The sequence below is a fragment of the Acinonyx jubatus genome, chromosome D2, assembly GCF_027475565.1.
Source record: "Acinonyx jubatus isolate Ajub_Pintada_27869175 chromosome D2, VMU_Ajub_asm_v1.0, whole genome shotgun sequence".
Lineage (NCBI taxonomy): Eukaryota > Metazoa > Chordata > Mammalia > Carnivora > Felidae > Acinonyx > Acinonyx jubatus.
The window spans coordinates 6,243,648-6,261,285 of NC_069393.1; the positions used below are offsets into that span (position 1 = coordinate 6,243,648).

Below are 17,638 nucleotides of genomic sequence, written 5' to 3' on the forward strand. Positions count from 1 at the left end.
CGGGCGGGCTCCGGCTCCGCGCCCCGGCGCCCGCGCGCCTCGGCGCTCGCGGGCTCGCGGTGGAAAGGCGCGCCCCGCACCGCCCCCGGGGTCTCCGGGCCGCGTCAGCAGCCCCGCCCGGACAGGGGGAGGCTGGGGGCGGGGGTGCAGGGGGGCGAGGCCGTGCCCCGCGCGCGAGGGAAGTCACCCAGACCCAAAGTACTTCGCCCCCTCACACCCGCCGTGCGGGGCTCCCGGGGCGCGTCCGGGGGCGGTGGGGTGCGGAGCGCCAGACCCCCGGACCCCGGCCGCCCTCCCGGCACGGTGGTCACGCCCACTCCGCGGCAGGGTCTCGCCCGGCGCCCGGGAGGGGCCGGGAAATCCCGCCCGCCGCCGCCGACGTCACTGGTGCGTCACCGGGGCTCCCGCGCCAGGGCTCCGCGCACTCCCCGCGCCCCCCGCCCCGCCGCGCTCGCCCCCCCGTCCACTCGCGCGCCCCCGGCCGGGCCCAGCACTGCGCCCGGAGCGCGCGCGTCGCCTGGGGGGGGGAGGGGCTGGGGGGGCGGGGCTGTGGCCGTGGCCGTGGGGTCGCGGTCCTCGCGGGGTTCCGGCACCTGAACCCCCGCGTCCGCCTCCCGGCCTGGAGGGTTAGTTCCGGGGACCAGCCAGGCTGGGCGCGGCCAGTTTCCATCCGCCCCCAAAGAATCCGTAATATGCCTCCCAGCCCCCCAAAGGAGGGCAGTGAGTGGAGAAACGCTTCATACCTGCGAAAATTCACAGGGCATTGTCTCCCTTTCCGGGCGCAGGGTAACGCTGACGTCGCTAAGTGACGGGAAACGAAGGGCCCGCCGAGGCAGCCCACCCTCTGGGGACTGAGGGCGAGCCGCGGGCAGCCCCCATCCCGGCCGGCGGCCAGGAAGGCGGGAACGACTTCCCGCTGTTCGTGGAGAGCAGAAGCGGTTCCCGCGGGGAAATCCAGGGCGACCCCTCGTTCCTTTTGAACTGTAAGCGTTTTGCGGTAGAGCTTTTTTAAGCTTCTCAATTATTATAGCCCTCCACCTCTGGGGGGAAAACAGCGTAATTGCCGTCCATTTTCCGACTGCTGGTGAAATTGCGCAAAACGTTTGGAATAGAGAAGCAACAAAGATTTCCTTGGTAGGACGAGGAGGCCGATGTTAGTTCTTTTATAAAAACTATATAAAATCATGGCTGACAATTAGGAAATAAGTCTTGCAAATCTGCCTTCGCCGCGCTCACCCACCAAACAGCAGCCACTCCTTGATGTAAATGACACCAGATCACTTGTTTCTTAGATCTCTGATCCCCACTGACTTGACATTTGCCCCAGACAAATGTGCGGCTTTGCTGACTCCGAGTGCCTGACAGAACGCGAATGCAGAGTTCAGAGGTGCCCACCTGGGGCCCGCGAACATCTCACAGCTTTTTTTTCACAGCTTGCAAGTGCCCATATGAGGCACAGAATCGAACGATGGTAAAAATGACTAAGCCTGTAAATGCACCTACAGCACTGACCTTTTTTTTTTCTTAAGTGAGAAAAGGTATATGGGTACTGCATTTAAAATTCAACAAATCGAAAACCGTACTATTTCCACCCCCAAATTTATTTCTCCTGCATTTCTCGCCTCAACAGCACGTCCTGCCCCCGCCCCGCCCAGGTGGTTGGCTAAGGCAGAATCCTGGTTTCCTATCCTCCCAACCCGCATCTCGACCAATCCGAAGGCATCAGTTGTAAGGGAAAGCAAGATCGACACTTCCCGGTACCTCCCTTCCTTGTTTTACCTTTCTGATTGATTACACCATCCTTTAAGGCTGGAGTATGCCCATTTTAAAGAAAAGGAAGAGAGTCAGTGGTTCCAGAGTGGATCCCAAGACCAGCATCAATGGCATCACCTGGGAACTTGTTAGAAATGCAAATTGTCAGGACCCACCCCAGCCCTCCTGAATTACAAACTCTGGGGAAGGGGCCCAGCAATCTGCTTTAAGCCCTCCGGGGAATTCTGATTCTGGCCCTCTTTGTTTATCACCCGAGACTACTGTAATCACCTACCATCTGGTTCTAGGACGCTGGACCCCCGACTTCCTTTCTTCCAGGTAATAGTCCTTGTTCTCAACTCTGTTGTCTGATGCCAATATGGAGGCGGCAGATTTCTTTGGTGTTTACATGGTGGATCTTTCCCCATCCTTTTACGTTTAACCTGTGTCTTTATTCGTAAAGTAGGATCTCTATTCTTGAAGACAACACAGAGTTGGATCCTGTTTTGTAATTCAGCCTGACAAACTGAGCCTTTTCTTTTTATTAAAAAAATTGTTTTTAACATTTATTTATTTTTGACACAGAGAGACAGAGTGTGAGGGGAGGGGCAGAGAGAGAGAGAGAGAGAGGCAGACACAGAATCCGAAGCAGGCTCCAGGCTCTGAGCTGTCTGCACAGAGCCTGACGTGGGGCTTGAACTTGCGAACCGCAAGACCATGACCTGAGCTGAAGTCTGACGCCCGACCGACTGAGCCATCCAGGTGCCCCTAGATTTGTTTTTCTCCAAATCCTTGAGCATTTGGAACGGGTTTATAATAGCTATTTTAATATGCTTAGAGGAATTATATCATTTCCTTCCTTTCTTGATATAGTCCTGTCAAATGAGTTTTCTCCTGTTTTATGTCACATTTCCCTCTTTCTTGGCATGTTTAGTAATTTTTAAATTGGATGCTAGACATTGTAAATGTATGCTGTTGTATGCCTAGATTTTGTTGCTTTAAAGAATAGGGATTTTTTTTTTTTCTGGTAGCCAGCTAAATTGCTTACCCATGATCCTTTGATATTTTCTCTAAAGACTTTTAACCTTTATTCTATGACTCTTCTGGGGTCTTCTTTGCATACCTTTATGTTCAGTGAACTCTTCCCCTCTGATTGGTCAGAACTGAAATGTCTCCCCGCCCACTATGAGCTCTGGGAATTGATCAGCTTGTAGCTCCCTGGACAGCCTTTGCTTAGAGCAAAAGTATTCAGCCAGAGCCTCCAGGAGCTCACAGGAACCTGGTTCTTCTTGTCTGGGTGCCTTCTTTGGGCCACTCTGTGTCACAAACTCCAGTATCTCAGCCTCGCAAGTGCTAATCTCTGTCTCTTCTCAGCAAGACTTCTTTCTAGGCCCTTCTTAGGAACCCTGCCCCCATGGCTGCTAAGTGCCCTCTGGCAGGAGGCTGAGGCAGCTTCTGTCCCAGGGTTCACAGTCCTGTGCTGCTTGTATTTCACGCTTTGACAACCATGGTTTCTTGTATTATATCGTTTCCAGTTGTGTAGGAGGGCAGGGTGAGTCTGATCCCATTTTTCCCCGAAGTGCAGGGAAGCAGGAGTTCTTGGCCTGTCGTTTGAGTTCATTCCCCCATCTCTTCACTTTTGCCTTTTGTCTCTGATGCTTCCCTTCAGCCTTGGCTTCCTTCCACCCTGGGCCAAGTCTAGAAGTTTTCTCTTTTCTTCATGATTTGGCTAAATCATTGCTATCTTTGAGGAACCTGATCTAACTGCTCCTCACATCCCAATCTTGTCATTCTGATATGTAGAAGCCTCTACTGGAAAATTTACTTTATTGTATCCTAATCCTTCCTTCCCTCAACCCTCATCTCCTTTCCCCTCCTTTCCTTTCTAAATCTGTCTACTGCTCTACTTATTCTTTGAGGGCAGATCTTATACATCTTTGTGTCTGCTATATTGTAGAGGCTCAAAAAATGTTAAATGAAACCCCATGTTTAATGGGACATCAAGAAAATCCATGTGTTTATTCATTTGCTTAATTTTCAATATTTTTAAGGATCTGGCAAAGGCGATTTGGGAGGAAAATTACAAAAAGCCTTAGCTTTTGAACATGATTCCTGAATAAAAAGTTTGTAAGGATCAACTAACTGATAGGGTGATAATTAAAAACTGCAATGTTAGTCTGATATGGAGAAATTAAAAGGATTACCAGATTGAAAGCCGGCTTGCTTCTGGCACAGTTCATCCCTGAGTGATAACCACATTTTTGGTCTCTCATAGGCATCTAAGTTAGCTTTTTTTGGTGGCTCCATAAGGACCTATTGTAATCCTGGAATGTCCATGTGTGTACAACCTTGTCATTCTTATCCTATTTGTATAAGAATTATCCTGAGATAAACATAGAACTGCGATCTACAAAAACCGAGGGCAAGAAAGGAAGTGAGACACTCTTTAGGGGAAGTCAAGTAAGTTCACTCCAAGGCAAGGAGCTCCTTAGCAAAGAAGAAACTTGAGGAAAGTGTGAAAGTGAAGATAATCCAAGTGGGGGCTTCATATTCTGTGGAAGACATTATCCAAAGATAAGGAAAGGCAACCTAGGACTTGGTAGGCTGAGTTGGGAAGTTTTCTTAAAAACAAGCATAGAAACAAACAAATGTGACACATACTGTCTGTCCACCTACCCATCCCCTTGGCCTCCCCCCCCACCTCCCACTCCATCCATCCATCCATCCATCCATCCGTCCGTCCTTTTCTAGCATGCACCTACTCTACCCTATTTCAATGATGCTATAAATTGCCCAAAATATTTAAAAATTCCTCTTTTGGAATTACCTGCAGAATCACAATTTTTTTTTGTGTCTGCTACCTTGTAATTGTGCTTTGTTTTCAACTAAGGCAGTTATCAAATATTTAATTTATCTGATTCAGCTCTGGATGACTTTTGGTTGTTTTTTAAATGTTTATTTTATTTTGAGAGAGAAAGAGAGCACATGTGCATGAGCAGGGGAGGGGCAGAAGAGGGAGACAGAGAATCCCAAGCAGGCCCTACACAGGGCTTGATCTCACGACCTTGAGATCATGACCTGAGCTGACATCAAGGGTCAGATGTCAACCGACTGAGCCACCCAGGTGCCCCTAGTTATTTTCAAAACTTATGTATGTTCGTAGGAGAAAGATTTCTCAACATTGAGTATATTCCGAATAGTCAACTGTAATAACTGAAAGAAATCATTCCCGGAAGTAAAGTAGTGGGGAAGAGGGTGGCTCACACGATAAGCACCAGGATCAGTGAGGCAGAACCGTAGCAGATGATGCTGACTCTGAGGGCCACTCACTGAGCATGGGTGTGTGTAAATACGCACCTGGTAGAAAGGGCTGTGGAAGACACCTGTTCTTTCCATCTCACTACAGGCTGTGAAACACGAGACCTCACAACTCTGTTCTCCAGACCATCCTGGGAAATAAAATAGATGTCTAATTCTTACGTAACTAGGAGCACACATGAGTAGGTTTTACTTTCATTTATAATAAAGTATCTATAGAAATCTTGTAATGACATTAGCTAATTAACCATTTGTGTTTAGGTCCTATCAACAAATCTGAAAATGATTGCTTGATTTTTCCTAAAATCTTAGAAAAGATAGTTTTTATTATTTATTTCTTTTGAGCGAGAGAGAAAACAGATAGTTTTTATTATTTATTTCTTTTGAGCGAGAGAGAGAGAGAGCGTGACCAGAGGAAGGGCAGAGAGAGAGGGAGAGAATCCCAAGCAGGCTCTGTACAGTGCAGAGCCTGACATGGGGCTTGATCTGACAAACCGTGAGATCATGTCCTGAGCCAAAATCGAGAGTCAGATGTTTAACCTACTGAGCCACCCAGGCACCACAAGATTTTTTTTTTTTTAAATTCTTGATGCTTGAACCTGGATTCCAAGGATTTTTAAAGCTCTTTTAACTAAATTAAAATCTGGGAATGAAAAAATGGTTTATTGTTATCAGCCCTCAAAAGTTTTGGCAAGACAAGTTTAATTCACTTTGGAAAGGAGCCCAACGTTGCCACAAAGCAATCTTTTCCAACCTCATCTCTCATTAACTTGGTTCATGAGAGGAGAAACAAGCTTAGCATTTGAGCGAGAATATTAAAGCCCAGCCTCAAATAATCATCTAGTCGTTTTGACCTCAAAGGACACGTTGCATTATTTAATTTCTCTCAAACAGCTGAGTTGCAAGCCAGTGTCCCCAAAGTGGCAGGATATATTTTTCTGTTCAGGCCATATAACACACAATAAAATTAATAGCACCTCCTTCCCAGCTCATTGGACATTCAAGTGTATATATTTCGTATTGGCAAATATAGCTGCTTTTTTTTTTTTTTTTTTTTTTTTTTTTATCGTGGAACTTAAATTGGACATAACCTGGGGGAAGTATCTGATAAATATTGTCAACACTCCATGTGATGCTTCAAAATGCCAGTTTGTGCCAAACCTAAAACCTCTTTTGTTTGCCTCTGACCTTAATCTTGATTTGTTCCTTCAAATGGCCATCTACTCCCCTCACTCCAGCTGTTGATGCTTTTTGGTTGGTTTTCCTAGTTAAAGGTTTTAAGCCTGTAAAGTTTTGAAGTGCTTTGGCTTCATAGTATATGGAGTGTTATCCTGAGAAGGGGAAGATATTGAAAAATAATGCAGCTGTCCAAGAATTAGGACATATTGGGAACAAATGGGGACATGTTGGCCCCAATTTGGGATAGCTGAAGGGTAATCAGCAAAGTAAGGGTAATGTGAATAATCCAAGAACTCCATAATACTTTCAGTCTCCAAGTGTTAGGCAATTGAGTTTCTTTCCTCCTTACTCACTTTTGTAAACATTGACTTTATGACTCTTTAATTTTTGACACTTTAATTACAGCGTGTCTTGGTGTGGATCTCTTTGGATTCATCTTATTTGGAAGTCTTTGGGCTTTCTGGGTTTCAATGTCTGTTTCCTTCCCCAGGTTAGGGAAGTTTTCAGCCATTATTTCTTCAGACAAGTATTCTGCCCTGTTCTCTCTCTCTTCTTCTGGGATCCCTATAATGTGAACGTTGGTCTGCTTGATGTTGTCCTATGTGCTGCTTAACCTATCTTTACTTTTTATTTTTCTGCTCTCATCAGGTTGAGTTTCCCTGCCCTATCTTTGAGTTCACTAATCCTTTGATCCACTGATCCTTTCTTGCTCTCCATCAAGTCAGCTATTAAACCCTTTTATTCTATTTTTCAGTTCAGTTATTGTATTCTTCAGCTCTGTCATTTCTGTTTGGTGCTTTCTTACATTTTCCTTCTCTTTGTTAAAATTCTCACTTTGTTCATGCCTTGTTCTCTCGACCGTGGTGAGCATCTTTATAGCCATTTTTCTTTTTGAACTCTTTAGCAGGTAAACCACTCATCTCTGTTTCATTGAAGTATTTTTCTAAGGTTTTCTCTTGTTCTTTCATTTGGAACATATTCCTATGTTTCTTCATTTTCTTGGACTTGAAAAAAAATTTTTTAATGTTTATTTTGAGAGAGAGAGAGAGAGAGAGAGAGCGTGCATGAGCGAGGGAGGGGCAGAGAGAGAGAGGGAGACACAGAATCCGAAACAGGCTCCAGGCTGAGCTGTCAGCACAGAGCCGATGCAGGGCTTGAACTCATGAACCATGAGATCATGACCTGAGCTGAAGTCAGATGCTTAACTGACTGAGTCACCCAGGTGCCCCATTTTCTTGGACTTTCTATATTGGTTTCTATGCATTAAATAAAACAGCCAACTCTCTCAGTCTTGAAGGAGTGGCCTTCTTCTGTAGGAGCTGAACCTTATTGTTCACCCCCACCCCCACCCCCCCCGGCTCTTGGTTACCTCTCAAAACTTTGTGATTATCTAAGCAAATTACTTGTTCTTAGTGGCCTCCAACAGTTGAGGGTGTGCCAAGACCAGTCGGTGTACCAAGGGAGGATCTCAGACAGCATCTAGATTCAGGCTCATTGGAGGCCAGACCTTCAGGCAGCAGCTTTTAAGGTTCCCACATATACTTCTTTAATGCGAAGACTGAGAGATGGACATTTCTGTCTCCTTCCTCTGCACTGAGCCCTGGATGTTAAGCAGTTAAGGACTGTTTCTTTGCTCCTGTCCTGTTGAACCTATGAACATGAGCCTCACTGCCTACCAGAACCAGCCTATCAAAGGATGTGTATTCTGGGCAGCAGCCATAAGGACCAGGATGCCGGATACGTACATAAGCAGCTTTCTGGGAGACACCAGCACCAGGGGGCAGGGCAGAGGGAGAGCAAGATGATGATGCCCGCTGCTCTCCCTGATCTCTGGAGAGGATTGCAATCTACCCCTAGATGTGTTTAATTAGAAGTCCCCCGCCCCCAACCCACTCTTCATAGTGCTTCTTTCCTCTCTCAGAGAAAGACTAGGGTTTATGACCACGGCCTCTGTGCTGTACCTTGGTTAAGAACTATTTTTCGGGGCGCCTGGGTGACTCAGTCGGTTAAGCGTCCTACTCTGGCTCAGGTCATGATCTCACAGCTTGTGATTCAAGCCTCACGTTGGGCTCTGTGCTGACAGCTCAGAGCCTGGAGCCTGCTTCAGACTCTGTGTCTCCCCATCTCTCTGCCCCTCCCCTGCTCATGCTCTGTCTCTGTCTCAAAAATAAAAATAAAAACATTAAAAAAAAAAAAACTATTTTCCATTTGTTACAGTCCTGTGAGAGCAATGAACATAAGCCCTACTGGCCACCAGAGCCTGGTGATCAGGGGGTGTCCCATGGGTGGTGGCTGCAAAAACTGGGGCCCCAGTCATGTGCACAACCTCCTTTCTGGGAGATAACCTGGAGGCAGAGCGAGCGAGCGAGCATAGAGATGGTCCTTGCCGGCTTCTGCAGTCCGGTGGCCTCGAGATGTGTGTTGTTAAAGGCCTGCCCCTCGGGATGAATCTTTTAAGATAAACCACAGGCCTATTTCACAGAAAGACTGGTTGCATTTCAGTTGCTGCCTCTGCACTGTGCCCTAGAGGTTTAGCCATGGTGAGTCCGGAGACCCCTTTAAATTTGCTATAAGCTTGTGGTCCTGTGGATGCAAATCCCATTGTCTTCCAGAGCTAGATGTTTTGGGGACTCATCTCTCAGGTGCAGGTCTTGAAAGCTAGGGGTGCCAGGTGTGGGGTTCAAACCCTTTGCCTCTCAAGGAGAAGCTTAGGGCTGTGAGTTCTCTGCTATCTGTGGGCGCCTCTCAGAGAGTGTGGTTTATGGTGACATTGTGTCTTCGCCTCTCCTCCCCGTTTTGATGTTGTTGTTTTTCCACCCTGCCCCCCACCAAGATGTAAGAGTTGCTCAGCTAGTTTTTGCATTTCTTTCAGAGGGAATTTTTCTGTAAGTAGCTATAGATTCAGTGTATCTGTGCAAGGAAGTGAGTTCAGGATCCTTCTACGTCAGCACCCAGAACAGGAAAACCCTGTAGCTCTTTCTTTGAAAACATGGAACAATTCCTCCATGAGGAGCAGATCACCAGGTATGAGCTCAGAAGGGCTAGAATCTCCCTCCTCTTCTTCCACCCGACTCCATCACCTGGCCTTGGCCTTGTGCATAACTGGCATTGAGCCAACACAGTTGAAAGGAAGAGGGATCTGAGACTTGCAGGTAAGGAGGGGACACTGAGGCTGGCTGGCTTACACTGCCAGATGCTCCTCCTGAGTTCTTCTGAAGACAGACATCTAGAAACAAGGGTGCTCTACTCCCGAGAACCCTGGAAACACTTCAGAGGCAAGGCAGACTAGAAGAATGATTCTGGGTTCTTGGGCTGCCATTCCTTGAATTCACACACCACTCTGCAACGCCCACCGGCGAGGCTGAGGAGCGTAGAGGACGCTCTTTCCTTCACTGGGCCTTTGTTCGTTGATGTTCCTGCCTCCAGCGCTGGTAAACGTGCTGTCTGGAACACATCTGCCCCCATCTTTACCTGTCAAATTCAGATTCGTCCATTAGTTTGCAACAAAACTTTCCCTTTCTCAAGAGGCTTTTCTAGATCCTCTTGATCTAAATTGAATTCTTCCTGTTATAGTCTCTCAGAGGACCCTACACTCTACCTTAACGGCACTTACCGTATTTTGTAACTACGGACATCGTATGTTACTGATAGCGCGTTTCTCTACCGGCCTGTAACCTCCAGGAATGCAGGGAACAGCTGTATCTTCAGCACTTAGCCGAGTGATACAGGGATGTACGCAGTAGGCTCTCGTGATAGATCGGCTGTTGGGGGTGGGAGGGGCAGATATATTTTCTTTAAAAAGTCTGCCTAAACTCTATTTAAGGGTAGTAAAGGCTGAAGTAAAATTTCTCATAAAGAAAGGAATTAAGAAACGAAAGTTATTATTTCTTAGTGACATCAGTGTATGGGAGCGCCAAAGAGAGAACATAGATGGGTTACAAAAAAATAAAAGCCACCAATCTGAGATCTGGTTGTAATATTTAAATGGTATAAAGAATAGGTCTTCACATCTATTTTTATGAAATTTATTCCCAGTTTGAAGTGGCAGTGAATACAAAGATGACAGAGCTTGTGATGTTTTACAGAAATGTTTACTACAACATGCACATTATGAAGTGTTTCAAACATACACATATTAAGTTTCATGCTGAATAAATAATCCCCCCAAATTAATTTTTATTTTTACATAAAAATATAATATTGCACTCTTAACAAGACCAGTTATTTTGCATATTTTCTTTTTAAATAAATGATGAAATTCAGCCTTGAAGAAGACCGAGTAGCAACCCTATTCTAATAGGGGACTAACTTAAAGTTCTTGGTAGAAAAAATGAAAGCCAGACAATAGCTGCAATTTTTTTTTTTTTTTTTTTTTTAAACAAAGCAAGATCACTTCAACGTGAATAGGAATAATCTCGTCTCTGCACCTTCTGGACCTCAGAATGCAGACCTGGTCTGTGCAAACCGTGATCTAAATGCAGTCTGTGAGCGTGTCCGGTGAATAACAAGCATACGTGGCCGCTTGTCTCCTGCATCTATGGTGACAGCAGAGACGTTTGAATTGTATTTTATACAGTTTTTAAGCAGAATGTTTTAGAAAGTCTGGAAGTTACAAAAGTAGTTCTGTAAACACCATATGAATTAGATTTCCATAACAAACACGCAAGTTATTCTTAGGCAGGAACACATATTTTTATCCCGTGGTGACATATTACTGAGCTTATTGTACAGTGTTTTCAAAGCCAATAAAGCAGCACCCCAAGTAAAAATAGAGCCGGAATATCTGGTAGAGCTAGACCATCCCGAGATTTGTAGGAATTCTGGTTTATGGTGTGCCAGTTTTCTGAGGTGTATACCTAGATTTTTCTACTGCTTCTAGAATTCTCAGGTAGCGTTGGTTAGTAGAAACAGTGGAAACCGTTTCCTGTAAGAATTACTCTCTGTCCTGTTGGAAACAAAGTAAGCAGTCTCCTTTTCTTTTGAAATTGTTTTGTGGAAGAAGACACTCCCTGCACATTAAATGTCTTACCTAGAATATATTATTGATATCTGTGCCATCTTTTTGCATAGTGAAGGCTTTCTATTGCAAATTGTTAGGTATTCAGTGCTCGGTAAATGGCAGATATTAAGATAATTATCATTGTGTTTAAATCTTAGTGACTCACCAGTATCTAGTGTTCTGGATTTTAAGGAGTTTTACGAAGAAACAGAATGTGTCTGAAATCAAAGATACTTGTGTTCTTGTTTGTGGCCATCAAAAAATTCTGGTTCTACTTTGAGCTAAGAAGGCAACTGGAAAAAAAGTGCTTAACATTGAGATTCATTAGTGGTTTGTTTTAGTATTCACATGTTCCACAGAGTGTTCGCTGCCCAGACACCGACCGAGTGATTTACTTCTCAAAGAAAGCACTTATCAAGTTCACGATTCTTATCCCTTTCATTAATTTTCATTTTTCCTTCCTTCCTTCCTTCCTTCCTTCCTTCCTTCCTTCCTTCCTTCCCTCCCCTCCCTCCCTCCCTCCCTCCCTTCCTTCCTTCCTTCCTTTTCTCAGGGGGAGGGTGGATTATCTTGGCATAAAACTTTTTAAATATAATTTTTAGAGTATTTTATATAAACAATTAGGCTAACCACTTGACATTCTACTGGCCCTTTTGGAATAACAGAAAAAGCAGAGACCCTAATCCTTTCTTTAGATTATGCTTATGGGTAAAAACTTTAAAGATATGATTTTAATTTATCGTGTAAGACTTGAATCTTGTTGCTTGGGACATACTGACACAGCCCTCTGGATTATCACTAAATTAGAACAAAACTGTTCTCTTAGGACCTTGGGAGGCTGCAGAATATTGTGCAGGTGAAGAGGGCTGATCGTTATTTGGATGATTTGTTTCGTCATCCGTTTCTTCAAGTTCAACCTCCCCAAAACCGGGAAGGTCTACAAATCGAGTTTGGAGCTAAAGTGCTTTGGAGGAGCGAGGTTCTCTCTCATTCAGCCAGCTGCGTAGCTGCTGAGGAAGGAATAGAACATGGGCTGTTTGAAGCGCTGCTGGTCCTTCCGGCACCAGGCGATCACGGTCCCGTCACTGTTCGCGGTGTACAGATGGTGGCCGTCACAGGAAAACGTGAGGCTGTCAGAAAGAAATCCCGTCTGTATGTTATGTCTTAAAATTGCATTTGCAGACTGGTGATCACACAGGAATCAGTGTAAAGAAGCTAAGATATCTTTACCGGAGCAGAGAGCCCAACGAAATGCCTGCTTACAACCCACCGGTTTCCAGTGTAATCCTAATACAGTTTAATTGCCCTGCTGACAACTTTGTGAAGCTCATCCTGATGAGGTGATACGGAAGAAAATCAGGATCAAGGAGGGCAGTGCATTCTGTTCCTTCTTTGCATATTTTCTCTTATCGCCTTGTTTATGCTTTATTACTTAAACAACAAATACTTGAGTATAGGAAAGTTTACAAAAGATAACAGTGCCACATGTTCTCTTTATAGAAACAAGTGGTGATTATTTTAGGGAGATATTTTACTTCCCTGAAAAAGGAAAAGGTAAATGTAGTGCACTGAAAATAAACTAACGTAATAACGTAGAATTTGAATGACTGATTTCCAGTTGATTTTTTAAGGTAAAGTGTGTTCGTACAACAAAGGGTAACTGGTTGTTTATCAATATTACCAAGTATCCTCCTGCAGCTATCAGTCATCCTTACGGTATTTTCAATAAGAAAGGGAAAGGATATCATTTCTACAATTCAAAAGCTTCCCTGGGCACTCTCCCAGCATGTCTGCTGTCAGACTGGAGCTCCCAACTCAGATTTGAAGCCCTACGAAGATGTGGACTGTGTCTCCTCTTGTAAAAGGTCTTGGTCAGCTTGGTGTTTGATAAATGGTCAGCTGTTTATGACTGTCATCACATATTTCACATCAGTGTGCTTTAACAACTCTCTAACAAAAATACAGTCACAAAGTATATCATGAAGAATGGTGGGGGGGGGGCGGTTACCTTACAATCGGCTTATTTGATTTAGGAAATGTGATTTCTCGCACAGGCTTTAGGTCCCATGTACTCCATAACCTAGAGAGGGAAGAAGTCATCATCTAATTATGCAAACTAAAATTTCCTTCACTAAAAAGTCCTAAATATTTGTTTATTTGTTAAAAATCATCTGGAAGGAAACACAATAAACAATTAACTGTAGTTCCTTCTGGGAAGTTTGCAGGGGGTGTATGTGGGAGTAAGAAAACTTGGTAAATTTTCACAGATAATACACAATTTCAAAACTACATTACAGCTAAGTTTGTTATTTAAAAATAAAACAGGAATATGGGGCACCTGGGTGGCTCAGTCGGTTGAGTGTCCGACTCTTGGTTTTGGCTCAGGTCATAATCTCACGGTTTGTGAGTTCGAGCCCTGCATTCGGCTCTGCTGACAGCTCAGAGCCTGGAGCCTGCTTTGGATTCTGTGTCTCCCTCTCTCTCTGCCCCTCCCCCACTCATGCTCTGTCTCTCAAAAATAAACAAACAGTAAGAAAATGTACAAATAAATAAAATAGGAATAAGCAAAGAACCTATATCTGAAGGTGATTTTAAATCTCTAAATATTAAATATTAACATGCCTAGATATGATCTCACAGTTTGTGGGTTCGAGCCCCGCATTGAGCTCTGTGCTGACAGCTCAGAGCCTGGAGCCTGCTTCGGATTCTGTGTCTCCCCTTCTCTCTGCCCCTCCCCTGCTCACACACACTCTCTCTCTGTCTCTGTCTCTCTCTTAAAAGTAAACATTAAAAATTTAAAAAAACCAAAAACCTAATTTTTGAAACTGATGTGTCCTTATGAACAAGAGCAAACAAAGAGAACGAAAACTCCTCTTACCTTACAATTCCGTTTTCTAATCCCCCGGCAATCACATTGATAGATACTCCCTCTGGCTGGTTAGAGAAAGCAACAGAACAAATGATCTCTCTGCAGTGGACATGTCCAACGAGGTCCCCATTCACTGTCCAGAGTCTGAGGTCACTGCCTCCACCAGCTAGAACACCAAAATCGTTCGGCAGGTCACCAGAGTGTGGGTGTGTCCAGGACCCCGCACCCTGGGTCCCAGAGGGCTGACTACCCCTACCCCCCCCACCCCCACTGTGCAACAGGCTTGTTTGTTTCAGTGATAAAATTTACAGGGAAGTCATGACTGAAGTCTGTATAAATAAAATTACTACATTATAAGTCACACAGAGCTCTGTGTATTTACCTAGTGACAATGACCGGTGGGAAAATAAAAATATTAATGTATAATAGAGAGCAACAGGTAAGTTAATCATGTATCTGTGTGTAATTGTAATATTTTAGTATACGAACTGCCAAGTCTGAATTTGACAGTACCTAGAGAGTTAAACAATCTCCAAAAACAAATGAAAATATTCTGTGGAACCATCTATAAGAAGTGACTTATGTGAATTTGAAGAGAAAAAAAAGTTACAATAAAACTTAGCTGAGTCAAAAACTACTTCTTAAAGAAAAAAAAAAGAAATCTAATTCTCACAATGAATCTTGTAAATCAATGACTTATTAAACTAATTCTCCCTGTTCAAAGACCATGAGTAACAAAACTTTCTGTAGTTTTCGAGAGGGGATCAGTGCTCCCCACCCTCTAGAAAAATGGGGCTGCAGGTTTGGGGCCTCAGGATGATGAGCCCAGCCTTCTTGGGAGAAATATTCTCAAGCTGATCAAGACAGAGGTTAAGAGGCTTGATAAAGTTTGGATGCCATAGGGTTACTACACTTGATTTTATCTCTCCATTAGAACTAGCAAAAAAAGTACAGAATTTAACTTTCTCCTTTATTAAGGCAATGACAAGATTTCATAGACTTCATATTTTACAGCAAAGAAACAAACTGTGCAAATACTTCTTTATGTAAAGATACGCTGAAGACCTTCAAATACCACAAACCCAACGCCTTCCGTGCCACGGCACTGTTCACAACCGCCGAGCAGTGGACACAGCCCAACTCCCGCGCACAGATGAACGGACACACCGAATGTGGTAGGTGCACACACAGCAACATTGCTTGGCCATGAAAGTGATGAGGTTCTGATACATGTTACAACATGGATGAGCCTCAACATCAGGCTAAGTGAAATAAAGGACATAAACAAGACGAAGAAGGACAAATGGCGTATGATTCCACTTACATAAAGTGTCTAGAATGGACAAATTCCTAGTGATAGAAAGGAGGGTGGTCACCAGAAGCTGTGGGGCAAGGAGGAACACTTATGGTTACAGAGTTTCTGTTTGGGGTGACGAAAAGGTTTTTGAAGTAGACAGTGGTGACAGCTGCTCTACACTGTGGATGCGATAATGCCACCAAATTATATATTTTTAAATGACTTAAATAGCAGTTATCATGTTAAATATACTTATCACATATGTAGAGAAAAAAGATGAACAAATGGCCGGGTTTTACTTAAGACTTCCCATTGATTAGGGGAGATTACAGATTCAGTATACGAAAGAAATAAAATTGTAGACGATAAACTCATTTTTTCCTTGAGTAGACATTTATTTCACTCTTTGTTTTGAATTTAGTATTTGATAAAAGATTTGAAAAATAAAACAACCAGACTTCTACTAGTCAGGTTAGAAGATTTATTGAAGGTACTGATGTAGGCGTTGATTGTTCCATGTAATCCATAGCCTCTGCACAGCTTAGTCCCTCAGAACAAAAAATCTAAATGTGGTCCTGGACTCTATGAAATATGGTACAGAACTTAATAGGCAAAGAATTACCCTAGAGGATTACCCAGCACGTTGGGCTACCACAAAACCAAGTAACTACTCATCTGCCGAAGACAGTACACAGCCAAGCTGAGGCCTTTACTCACTACCAGATGCTGTCACATAGAATTGAATTCAGCACATCAGCTAATAGAAAGTTGGGCATTCCTGAAAAAAAAAATATTCCTCCTATACATCTTCCCCGAGATTAAAATAAATTGGAGAGTCACTGAATACCCTGAATTTCATAATATTGACTCTCTAACGCCATTGGCACCACATGACCAGGCTATGAACCCCAGTTAAAAGGCACATATGTTGATCCAGTGGCAGAATGATTTAAAAAAATGCAGAAACCATCTGTTATAACATTTACATAGTTTAATAAATTTCACTTCTCATCACTGTAAAAACCACATCCCATAATAAGGACTGAGGAATTATGATCAAGGGTAAAGAGCTTGCATGTGGAACTTCAGCCCCGATACAGAAATTTTATATATGTATGTGTAACGTGTACACACAGAAACGTACACACACACACACGTAACATCTATACACACACACACATATATTTATTAAATTTTGATTTTTAAAGTTACTTGGATGGTACTCACTAAAGGCTGAAGATCTTTGGTAGGCTACATCTGATGACTTTTTTCCCTTCTTGGAATTAAGAATAGAAGCCCAGTTTGGGTTACTAAACATAAATTTGGCCTGTCTTTTAAAAATCATTATTTTCATCATGTTCTCTTTATACCAAATTCTTATTATGACTTCTCTTATATATGTACCAAGAGACTTAAAAAAAGTAGAGAAGGCCTTTTTGTTCAAAGTGGGGGGAAAAAAAAGTTCTAGCCATTACTCTGTTATGCTGTGTGCTACCTAGGGACACCTGAATAGCCTTCCAGTGAGTTAGTAATTGCAGCAAAAGTAATTTTGTTTCTTGTTCCCATATGACTAGCTGATATAATATCACAGATATAAATCACTACTGGCAGCCGGAAAGTAATTAACTTTACAAAATTCAGCTCCCTAAGGTCAGTCCTAACTTCCAAATGTTGCCAAAACAAGAAAGTAGAGAACTCTATATAAATAATCATTATATTATTCCCCCAGATTCCTTCTTGATATGACATACTAAAAGCTGCTAATGTACAAATCAAGGAAGAACAATTATCGAAGTCATCAATCATCTGCCCACACTTGGATTATCAACGTCAACTGTTTAAAATCTTTCCCCTCAGTTATGATGATTAGGAAATAAAAATGTTTCCATGACATTATTTTATAACTGGATGCTAACACTGGCAAATGCTTTCATCTGATACCTTTAAAGCATGACTGAAGATATTACTTTTCTTGAATACAAGAATTAACGAATGTTTTGTAAAGTCAACAATAAAACCCCAAGAGATATCTGTAGCATAATAAAAAAATAAGTATCTGGTCATCGTTCCAGGTTCCTGGCACAGAGCTCCTGAAACCCTTGTAGTTTACCATCTTTTGTATGCTAATGAGCTGACTCCTAGGGGGCAGGCCCTACACAGCTTCCGGATGGGGGCTGGTCGCCAAAAAAACCAAGGTGGGGGGAGGGGTTAGGAGGTTAGAATT

At 43.4% G+C, this 17,638-nt stretch overlaps 1 protein-coding gene across 9 annotated transcripts in view; it reads right to left on the bottom strand.

Annotated features, from left to right (window-relative positions):
• Positions 1 to 11,775: 11,775 nt before the first annotated feature.
• The window catches only part of LYST (lysosomal trafficking regulator), a 191,017-nt gene continuing 185,154 nt past the window's right edge, over positions 11,776 to 17,638 (bottom strand). For all 9 annotated transcript variants that reach the window (XM_053207470.1, XM_053207473.1, XM_053207475.1 and 6 more), the window contains 3 exons: positions 14,127 to 14,283; positions 13,257 to 13,328; positions 11,776 to 12,378 (listed from right to left, as the gene is read on the bottom strand). In XM_053207470.1, the coding sequence (XP_053063445.1) occupies positions 12,240 to 12,378; positions 13,257 to 13,328; positions 14,127 to 14,283 (368 nt within the window). In that variant the 3' untranslated portion in view covers positions 11,776 to 12,239. The remainder of the gene's footprint in view (positions 12,379 to 13,256; positions 13,329 to 14,126; positions 14,284 to 17,638) is intronic.